Source organism: Topomyia yanbarensis, chromosome 3 (assembly GCF_030247195.1).
Source record: "Topomyia yanbarensis strain Yona2022 chromosome 3, ASM3024719v1, whole genome shotgun sequence".
In the NCBI taxonomy this organism is placed as follows: Eukaryota; Metazoa; Arthropoda; class Insecta; order Diptera; family Culicidae; genus Topomyia; species Topomyia yanbarensis.
In genome coordinates this window covers 8,804,356-8,816,028 of record NC_080672.1, presented here as the reverse complement: position 1 = coordinate 8,816,028, position 11,673 = coordinate 8,804,356, and the positions used below count along the sequence as shown (strand labels likewise).

Genomic DNA, 11,673 nt, shown 5'->3' with positions numbered 1-11,673 from the left:
GAATAAAAGCTCTAGAAATGTTCTCACCTCCTACCTTTACACACTGAAAAAACTGGACACGTTAACATCATGTGGAAAACACGCCTGGATTCAATTGTAAAACCCATGCAAAATACATTTCAATATCCAATTGAGTGTGGCCAATGTGATTTTCAAGTGGAATTCTTGGAACATTGTGTGAAAATCACATAAACATCATAAGAAATAACATTGACTAAGGTTTTCAAATGAATTACATGTGAATGTCAATTAGTTTTATCTAAAAATTTAAAGGGGGAGTGTAATCGGCGAAATCAATGGATTTACATATAGATATGCACTATATGTTTATCACATGAAAGCTATGTGTTCATAGTATACGTCTCAACAGCATGGCAAATAACATTCAATAGGAAAACATGTCCTATTCATGAGAAAGTTGTATGGATATAATATGAAACATCACATGAGCTGCGCTTTAATGGATTTTCATGTGAAATTTGGTGGAAAATCATTTGGCGTACTTTTTTATATGAAAATTATGTTTAATTTCATTTGGTTTTAATCGTGTGATTTTTTATCAGTGCATCCTTGATATTTTTAAACATTCAACTATACCCTTCGAATCCGGTGAGTGCTGAGTATATGGTGAGAGCGCTGAGAGAACAACTGATGGCTCGGTGGCGATTTTCGTAAACAAATCGCCTCTCGAACTTTTGAAAGTTTAGCACTGTGTTATTTAATCAGCATGCACAAGTTCCACCAAAAAAGTATTCTACGGTATTTCACTTCATCAGCCCTCCGCCAGCATTATCAGAACGGTCTAGATGATCCGAAACTAGCCCACATCAGGGAGCAAATTGAGGCAGACAAGAAGAAACTTAAATGGCGCCTGGAGTACGGCGAGCGGCCAGATGCAGTTACCAGTAACTTCAAACTTTTCGAAACTTCGAACCGCAACTCGGAGCTGGTGGAACTTTTGCAGCAACCGATTGATATATCTCCCTCGGGGCTAAAACAATGGTGGACCAAGCGTAGAAGCGGGATATCGGCTCATATGCAAAAGTTTATCCCGCAAAGACATGCGATGCTGGGACCAGACCTAGCCACTGCACATTTTCTCGTCCATCGAGGCGGTTCTGTGAGGTAGTATTTTGAGTAGTTTTAGTAATACGTTTAAAATTAACCTTATAATTTCAACGAGTAGATTCAGAGGTCAAAAAGACTGGATCAAAATGGATGATAAGGAAGAATACGACCTTCCGAATACGTTTGTCCAGAATCTTGTACTCGAAGAAATCAAATGCGACGGTATTACTCTATTCTACGAAGGCATGGAAAACATCCAAAGGTTGCGCTGTCTGACGAATTTGTCGTTTAAAAATGTTACTAAATTCGATGATTGGTATTTGGACCGGTTGTCTGGTTCGGAGTTGCCTGCGCTCGAAATCCTGAATCTGACCGGGACGGCCGTCACCGATAGGGGTCTAAACTGTCTGTACCGTTTACCGAGTCTGAAGGTACTTATAGTTGATGACCCCGAAAGGGACATCATGTGGAAGCTGAGTGTGGCTTTGTTAGAAGAATGGAACCCAAAATTAGTGGTAAAAAGGGAATAAATAAATTGAGTGTTGTAAGCTGAATCATTAAATTTAGTTGAAAACGGAATCGCTTTTCATTTAACAGTAGCTCGAGAAGTCCAAAACTAAAGCTGATCGAGAAATTCTTGGCAACTATACTATAATCAAAAGATCTGAATGTGAAATTTCTTTATGCGAAGCACATTCTCATAAGATAAATTTCTGTTTGCGCTTATTTTTCAGCCAATGCTCAATAGACCGCCTTTTCTAATATGGGACCATTCATAAATTACGTAACGCAAAAATTGCCCAAAATTGGCTCCCCCTCCCCCTATGTAACAAATTGTCACAAATTTTTCCATCCCCCCCTCCCCTGTTACGTAACAAATTCTAAGAAAAATTTTTTTTTCTTCGATGAAAACATGTTACGTAACGATCTAGTTAACACCCCCTCCCCCCTATGTCACAACTTGTCGTACCCCCCCCCCCCCCTAAAAGCGTTACGTAATTTATGAATGGTCCCATATCAGTCCCGACAAGAAAAATGAGATCATTCACGTCGAAGATCTTATTAGTTTTGATTTTTAGATTGTCTAAAAAGTTCGCCCAAGAATGCAGATAAATTAACGTAACCTGACTCAGTTTCAGGATGAAGCCAAAACGACATTAGGTTTGGTTCCCAACCCCTGCACATTGGGTTGGACACATTTTTCCTTCAGAAAACTGATTTAAATGATCTTGATATAAAGATAAATCTTTATAATAAAAAAATTGGTTGTGCTAATATGGTTATCATCCATTATCATTTTGTAACTTCCTTTATTTTGAAAATATTGGGAAAGAACCAAAGCCAGAATTAATTATTAGTTATTAATTTTATTAGGAAAAGTAGCTTTTAAAAACTCGTTTACTAAAAAATGCCCTGACCTGACCCGAAATATTGTTCTGCTTAATAAATTAGATTCGCTTATATTTAGTAGCATGTTCAAATTAATTAATTGTTACGCTCAAAGAATCGCAAAAACCAAACGGCGTAACTGATTTCAGAAGTTATAAACAGTCTATTCTGATTTGACCTATCTAACAACATAAATTTCAAGACGATGATTATGACGGTGTATGTTAAAGTCATGAAATCGAAAAGACGTATCAAACTCGTTTCTCAGTATTAACATGATACACGCTTCAAACGTGTAGAAATGTTACGTTACATAAAAATGTGTGGAAAACAATGCTAAATGTAAAAGCAATGTTGGAATTCGTCCGGTGTTTTTGAAATATTATTTAAAAAAGATCCGCTAGTAACTTCAAACCCGTTTCTCTCGGTTCCTACCAAATGTTAACTTAAATTTCATTAAATTTCATTAGCAGTAGGTAATTTTAAGCTTCTGTCCTTATTTCGCTGCCGGAAAACGAAGAGAGATTTTACTCAAAATTAATGGGATGGAGTTAAGTTTAAAGCTACCAGTACACTGTTTGTAATAACGTCAAATATTTGACATCTTTCGTGAAATAAATTTGAGTTGCTGTGTACTGGCTCTTCAAATATTTGATCAAACACAGTTTGCCAAATTTTTCATTCGTGTTTGTCAAAGCGATTATTTGTCTATTTGTCAAACAGTGTACTGACCAGTTTGTCAAAACTTCAAACAGCGCAACGCTGCAGTTTGTCAAACTTGTCGATGGAGAAGTTTGTCAAACTTGTTGATGGAGAAGTTTGACAAACGTGCTTTGCTCATTCAGGATAGCAAAATACGCCATACGCGAAACTGATTTGTTTTGACAGAATTTGTTGTCGAAACGAAAAAAAGTTAAAAAAGGTTTGAAATTCGGCTGATTGATTGTTCTATTTACGTGACTTTAAATAATTCATTCGACACGTTAAAAAAAAATCGGCGCTATTTTGATATTGTTGGTATTTGTCTTTCCAGGAAAATCATGCCTCAAATAAATCGGAAATGTACAAATTATTTGAATTCAATTGTTTGACACATGCTGAAATGTAAGCAAATGCCATTTCTTTTGAATCCTTTCCGATAGTTCACCAAGAATCAACAGCTCTTGAAAAGCATACAGCAGTTGAGTATACTGCCAGTCTTGCGTGGTATTATTGTCGAATGTATCTAGTTGAATTCTACATCCTGGTCGGACCGTATCCTGTGTGGACTATTGTTATTTTATCATAAACTACTGAATGAGCCCATGGAAGTCGAGATGATGAAGAGGCTGTCGATAGCGATTCCATCGAATCCATCAAACGGAACCTGCGTCTGGCGCTGGATATTTACGCTACTAATGTTGGTGCGCCAAATACTACCCAATAAACGCGTACACTATCCTCACCACTTGCCAAAAACATGCTCAGGACTAATTGCTCAAGTTGCCCGGTGTTGTGCTTGGTAGTTTTAACAATTTGGGAACGAGAAAGTTATTTTAGCTTCGTCCGTCTCCAGATATCTCAAAACCTCTGTCGAACCGTTTGTGTTTGTTTTTGTTGCTCATGTGGTACACCCCGCTTTGCTGATGCTTGAATGTTGGGCTTCAGATTTTACACGAGTACTTTTTTTCCTTCACGTTGGTATTAGAAGCCTTGCATTTGGCCACATATGTGTTATACTTTTTACCACAATCGCGACAATCGAACAGTTTCCCGGTGGCATGCAACTTCTCGTGCAGCCGGAAACTTTTCGCCGATCGGTAGACCTTGCTACATACTCGACATTTGTGCTCGGGGTGCACGTCGACTTCGCGTCCTATACCATTATCTGGTTGTGTTGGGTTCGCAGGTGCACCGTCAGATTGTAGGATTGAGTGAACCCTCGGTCGCTGTATTCGCACACGTACGGAGTTTTCCCGGGTGTGCAACCTGACGTGTATCTTCAGCGTTATCGATTGAGTGAATGTTTTCGAACAGTGGGGACACATTTGAAGGGCTTTTCACCTGTAACAGTAAACAGTATATAATTGGAATTTACAGAAAAGAAAATAAGTAAAACCTTAACCAAATCGTGTGCCATCGAATGTGCGTCGTCATCAGGTACTTGTTCGCAAACTCTTTATTACAATATGGACATCGGTTCCGAATGGGTAATGAACGATCCTTCTTTAACGGCAAACCATCAGATCCCTTTTCTCCCTTCAAACTATTTTGTTTCATCTTGCGATACGGATTCATAAATCGACGAAAACGCTCTGCAAATCGCCCATTTCAACTTTTTCCTCTCCCAACCCCCTAATAACGTAAATCTTCCCATTATCTTTCTTGATGCGCATTTCGGTTTTTGGTTCCAAAGGAAAATGTTTAATTCATCAGCATCTTCCACTGCGTTTTCGATATCTGATCGCTCATCGTCCGCGTCCTCGTGTACTAACTCTGGATCCACCTTGATGTCAACTTCTCCCGCGCTAGGTCGAATCTGAAAACAGCTTTCGGAAATAATTAGCTGCTGTATGAGGGTTCGGCGGCATTTGTAACAGGTAATGTAGTTAGATTGCACTGGCGAGGCAATGGAGTAATTTGGCATCGGCATGTCCAACAATACAAGAGGATTAAATATTTTTCAAATTCCCGTTCTAATCATTTTTTGTTCAATTGAAGTCTGCCTAAGCCTTTTTGAGGTAGACATTGTCGCTGTAGAGTTCTATGCAATTCCTTTCACACACACTAATTGGGGCTTTGATTTCCTCCAGCTGATATATACAAAACTCAGCCAATTTAAACGTTCGAAATAGCTCGCCTGAAGTATTTATAATGGTGTTGAAATGCTCTGTGTCGCTGTAAAACTTATTCAGAAGACGTACTGTGTAGATATCGACGTTTGAAATACGCACACCAAGATCTCGCAATTTTATACTACCGCCCTCCCCTTAAGCCCAGCAGTGGTTTGTTTTCCTCCCAATCCAAACGTCAAAACGGCACAGTACCAATGCAGCTGGATAAATTTATACCGGTTGGTCAGGTTCCATCATAAAAAAATCCGACCGAAAAGCTATTTTCGATTTGTTTTCCTCTACCTGTGACTGGTGGAAGAAAACAAATCGTTGAACACACAAATGCAGTTACAGATTGCCAAGTACTCTATAAAATGAAAACAAATAAAATGAAAATTTCAATCATATATGAACAGCATGCTTTGATCGAACAGCGCTTCCAAATTAATTTTTCTTCTACAATTCGACCTGTCAACACGAATGGTAGACAAACTTGATTGCGTGGTGAGTCATAAAATGATTACCCTTTTGTATGGGACCTTGGCGTATTTAATTTGTATTTGATCACACTCTGCATAATCACGAACAAAGGAGTGCGATATAGAGTACTTGACAATCTGTAACTGTATAAGTGTGTTTAACGGTTTGTTTTCCTCCACCTGTCATAGATGGAGGAAAACAAATCGAAAATAACTTTTCGGTCGGATTATTTTCATGATGGAATATGACCAACTGGAATTCTGCGTCTCCCGAATAAGTTTTACAGCGACATAGAGTATTTCAACACCATTATAAATACTTTACGAGAGCTAATTAAAATGTTTAAATTGGCTGACAGTTTCATATATGACAGCTGGAGGAAAACAAACCCTCAAGTAGTGTGAGTGAAATCATTTGCATAGAACTCTATAGTTGCTTCGACCATTCATAAAAATAAAACAAATTTTCTGGAAAATCATTTGGCATCCCTGCGCTAACACAAATATTTCATGTGTTTGCACTCTTGAAAATTCATGAAGTTCAAACAGCACAATTTTTTTTCGCATGGCGATTTGTTTGACGTATACGCCGGTTTGACAATATTTGACAAACAGTGTACTGACCCATCAAACTTGTTTTATTATGTTTGTCAAACAATATTAGGCGTAACGTCCGGTAACGCATCAATGCAAATATTTGATGAAAAAAGTTTGTTAAACAGTCGATCTCGTGTACTGGCCTTGTCAAATTTGTTTGTCAAACACGTTTATTTGATCAAATTTTACTTTATCAAATATTTTACGTTATGACAAACAGTGTACTGGTAGCTTAAGGCTTTGGGGAATATTTCTTGAGCGTTTTTTTCGAAAAGACATATCTACAATGAGTGATTCTTTGTTTACTTTCTCTTTCGATTTTTACGGCGTCACTATAGCTCTTTTCACTTATTTTACAGTACAGATCGAAAGAAGGTGGTTTTGACTAGCGCATTATGCAAAGAGTTGAGGGATATATCTCGACAAACATATGATTACGGCTTAAAAGCCAACTGTCAAAATTCTCTTTGAAAGGATATTTCGGAAGAACCGTTACTCGCCAATCACATATGTTGGTAGTAAACAAAAAAAAAAGTTTTCTCTTTCATTAACTGCTATGAACTGCGTTTAGCCAGTAACGGATTGTCCGGAATTTCTTTTCAAAGATAGTTTTGACAGTTGGCTTTTAAGCCGTAATCATTATAGACACTCATAGTAATAGACCAGCGAAGGTACTTTTATCGAGCCAAACGAACTGTCAAAATCCGGAGCCAAACGAGCATGACGTCATTCAATGCAAACAAGCAGAACAAGTATTGCGATTTTATTTAAAAAAACATATTTTTTTATTCTTAGTAAGCTTCACTTTTCGTGTACGTATTAGTATTTCACAATGTTATTTAGAAAGATATGTATTGTGTTTAATTTAACTACACAAAAAGCATTTTAATTATGCTCTTTTTCATCAACTTTGTGTTTCTGAAGAAATTGGATTTTTTTCTTTCTTTTCTCAATTTCTTGCTGCTCAGTATCAAACATTTAACTTCTCTTTTGATTCATATATTGAACAACATGAAAAATTATTTTGATAAAAAGAGATGATCGAATACAGTCGAGCACGCTGGAGCTTGCACATTTTTGGGTGATGCCAGTTTAACATGCTTGTTTTTTTAGTTGCCAGCTTTGCGGTTTTTACATCCGCGAGTCTATTACTATGAGTGTTTATAGTAATCATATGTTTGCCGAGAAATGTTAAAGCGATCGAATTATTAACAGAAGAGAAAGTAAACAGTCACTCATTGTAGATATGTCGTTTTGAATAAAAAGTCTAGATTTCATTATTTTTGGGTAAAATCGGCTTCTTTCTCTCTTTCGTTTTTCGTTGGAGGTAATAGGATGGATAGATTTCAGAATAGCTGCAGCTGCATAGAAAACTTACATACCTAGCATTAGGTAATCTGACATCTGTTCATCCTACTTCTTCCAACGAAAAACGAAGAACAATGAGATAATGGGGAACAAAGCCGGCTAAATTTCACCCCATTAATTTTGAGTGAAATAATCATTCCCCTCCCTTGTTTTCCGGCTGCGAAATAAGGATAACAGATTAAAATTACCTACTGGTCGGTAATGATATTTGTAGGTAATGCAATTTCTCCGTGCATATAACCCACCGCAACTCCCATGTGGCCCATTTAGCAGTTTCATGCCACTCACTCATCGTTCGTTTGACGTTTCTACTTAAAAATAAAACCGTCTCAAAACTCAAAACAGTCTCTCGTTCTCGGAACAATATTGCGTGTTTGTGTCGGAATATCCCGAATTTTATTAGCTATATTGTAGCTATACATTCCGTGGACATGAGTAACAGTGACCAAAGTGAGGACGGTCAGCTTATCAGTCCGGATCGCTTCGGGTGAGTTTGTGCTAGAATTAACAAAACGTCTGTAAACATTTTAATTTTTTACTATTTTTGACCGCAGCGGTGAGGACGAAACGACAGACTCACTGGACATCAAACCTCCGCAAGCTTCTGTGGCCGGATACTATTCAAAAAGGAAGGAAAAAAAGTCGAAACATTCTAAGGATCATCACCGGCATGGGTCGTCCGCAGGTGGGCGGGACCATTATCATGAATCACGCCGGGATTTTCGAGGACACCGGGAGCGAGAACGCGATCGATATCATCATGGACAAGGCAGAGAACGTGGCCATGAAAAGGAGAGGTACCACTCTTCGTCCGGGGGACATCACTCGAGGGATGCCCGGTACGAGATGAATCCGTTCTACGGTGAAGTTCGGGAGACGTACCACAGCAAGAAGGAGCGTGATCGAGAGTATTACGAAAAAGAACGAAGGAAGGAGTCACAAGATTTACAAGATGCGGATAAGCTTCTCGAAGATTTACGAACTAGATTGTTACATAAGAAGAGCCGGTACGATTCCTCCAAACAGTACCACGATCAAACACAGCAACTGCAAATGCTACAGGCACAGCAGCAGCAACAGTATGAATCAGATAGTAGAAGGGAGAAAAAACGCCATCGGCGTCATGAACGAAAAGAGCAACCAGCAATGGAGTATGTTGAAATTTTAGAAAGTCCGGAATATGAAGTACCATCGTCTACTGAAACGAAAGACAAGGAGCATAATGAGCGAAAGGCAAAACTTTTGGAAGCTGAACGGGAAATGGCTCGTAGGAAGGAGGCTGCACGTGATGAGCTGGAAATTAGGCGACTTATGAGACTCGAACGTTTAAATAGTGTACAATCACCGGAAGATCAAACGAATAAAACCGAATTAGAACAGGACGAGCAGAATGTTCAGATGGAGAGTGTTGAGGAAGAGAAAACGAAAAAGAAGAAAAAAACGAAAAAACGAGCAGACTCCGATCGTTCCGAGCAAGAGGATAATTCGGACGATGCAGAAGAGGATGACACTAATTCGGATAGCTTATCTTCCAGCACTGATACGGACGATTCTCGTGATGGATCAGAAGATGATGAAAAACCTCCGGCAAGTCCGTTGTCTGTAGGAGATTTGGTCAAATCAGACAGAAGACAAAGAAGCGAATCAAGATCGCGCTCAAGGTTACGATCGACTCCATCCCGGTCAGGATCGATGTCGAGCCGAAGCAGATCACGAAGTCCCCGAAGACGTCACGAGAGCAGCCGAAGCATTTCTCCGATATCAGATCATGGTAGAGAGGAAACACAGCCTAAACCTAAGGAGAAGGAAGAACCTAAGTCGCCACCTAAAGAAGTGGAAAAGGAGGTTCTTCCACCGTATTATCCTGGCATTCAAGGATGCCGTTCGGTAGAGGAGTTTCAGTGTCTGAACCGGATCGAAGAAGGCACATATGGAGTGGTTTATCGGGCAAAAGATAAACGGACTGAGGAAATCGTTGCCCTCAAGCGACTTAAGATGGAGAAGGAAAAGGAAGGCTTTCCGATTACTTCACTAAGAGAAATTAATACTTTGCTAAAAGGACAACATCCGAATATTGTGACAGTTCGAGAAATTGTAGTAGGAAGTAATATGGATAAGATTTTCATTGTAATGGATTACGTGGAGCACGATTTGAAATCACTGATGGAAACGATGAAACACAAGAAGCAGGTGTTTTTGCCAGGCGAAGTAAAGTGTCTCACTCAGCAATTGTTACGGGCAGTTGCACACCTTCACGACAACTGGATTCTTCACCGGGATCTGAAAACGTCCAACCTGTTGCTTTCTCACAAAGGAATTTTGAAGGTTGGAGATTTCGGTTTGGCCCGAGAATACGGATCCCCCCTGAAAGCATACACTTCAATTGTGGTTACCCTGTGGTATCGTGCCCCAGAATTGCTGCTTTGTTGCAAAGAATATTCCACACCCATCGACATTTGGTCTGTGGGATGCATTTTTGCCGAATTCCTTGCAATGGGAGCTCTTTTCCCCGGCAAAACTGAAATCGACCAGTTGAACCGCATCTTCAAGGAACTGGGCACACCGAATGAAAAAATTTGGCCAGGCTACAATCAGCTACCAGCGGTACAGAAAATGACCTTCGCTGAATATCCGGTATCGAATCTGCGTAAACGGTTCGCTCATCAAACCAGCGAACTGGGAATTTCTCTGTTGCAAGGTCTGTTGACCTTTGATCCGAAGCAGCGACTGACGGCAGAGGCGGCTATGAAACATAGCTACTTCAAAGAGTTACCACTCCCAATCGATCCCGCTATGTTCCCCACGTGGCCTGCCAAGAGTGAATTAGGATTGAAAAGGGCTCTCGCGTCTAGTCCGAAGCCACCGAGCGGGGGAGGTGAATTTAAGAAATTGGTAATTTTTGGTGTTTTTTTTATATTTTCCGAATATTTTAAACATGAAGGTTTATTTTGCAGGGAGACGACGCAGTGGCTGAAAATCCCGGTTTTCATCTAGGAGGAACCTACCAAGAGTCCCGACAGATGGCGATGGGTCCCGGCTTTAGTCTAAAGTTTTGATAGATAAGGTAACTTTTTGCTTTATTGATAATGTTTGACAGTTTTGTTCTCCATTAAAATAAACTAATAATAATAAATGTATCCCATGCACGTTGCGGAATTATACGTCTCCAGTTAGCACTATTCTGATAGGTATATCACATGTATGCGACAAACGGGAATTTTGAAAATGGCAGATGACGGATGATAACAAGCCGCGGTGATGTGGTTTGTTAATTAAGTACTGAATGCTCTTGTGGTTTCAGTGCATATAATTGCGGATGTGTGCTAAGAGTCAAGTGTTTCGTTTTCGAGTGGTGGACGTCTATCTCCCGATTCTCACGTTTATCTATCGAACGTGGATCTGAGTAGATTTTCGGCAATTCGATGACACTAGCTTTAATAGGTAACTAAGCAGCGCTACGTCGGGCCTAGTTTTAATTAATTTTTAAATTCTATTCTTTTTGGATTTATCAAAGCTGAAAAAAGCGCTTCACATTTTTAAAAGCAGTAATAAGTTGTATCGTAGAACAATGCTTTTGATCGCCAATCACAACCAGTCTAATATTGATAATTTAAATTAATGTCATGTACCTACAGGTGCGATAAATTGATATTTCGTTCAATACAACAGCAGTCATTCACTTCGAAAAACTATTTTTTTCTCTTTTCGAACAAACTATCAAATGTTAATACATGTTCAAGCAAATAACTTTAGAATATATCCAGGGTTTGCGTATCGACTTTGTTTCTTCAGAACCGTGAAACTTGATTACTGCACCAGGCTGACGCCAGTCCAAACACTGCTTGTGAACACACTAAACGACTCCCCATTCACGACGTCTCGTAAGGGAAGAAGTTTTGTTTGCTGATACTTCTATAAATATTTGATCCAATGTGTCCGCTTTCTCAGCTAGCTTGGGA

General features: G+C 39.3%; 2 protein-coding genes across 2 annotated transcripts; both read left to right on the top strand.

Annotated features, from left to right (window-relative positions):
- Positions 1 to 695: 695 nt before the first annotated feature.
- LOC131689499 (distal membrane-arm assembly complex protein 2) lies at positions 696 to 1,647 on the top strand. Its single transcript, XM_058974621.1, has 2 exons — positions 696 to 1,125; positions 1,187 to 1,647. Exons 1-2 carry the CDS (start codon positions 728 to 730, stop codon positions 1,596 to 1,598), a joined length of 810 nt encoding a protein of 269 aa, XP_058830604.1. The 5' UTR covers positions 696 to 727; the 3' UTR covers positions 1,599 to 1,647.
- A 6,391-nt stretch (positions 1,648 to 8,038) lies between these two features.
- On the top strand, positions 8,039 to 10,893 carry LOC131690727 (serine/threonine-protein kinase PITSLRE). The gene is made up of 3 exons (XM_058976684.1): positions 8,039 to 8,201; positions 8,269 to 10,606; positions 10,669 to 10,893. Exons 1-3 carry the CDS (start codon positions 8,146 to 8,148, stop codon positions 10,768 to 10,770), a joined length of 2,496 nt encoding a protein of 831 aa, XP_058832667.1. The 5' UTR covers positions 8,039 to 8,145; the 3' UTR covers positions 10,771 to 10,893.
- Positions 10,894 to 11,673: the final 780 nt, after the last annotated feature.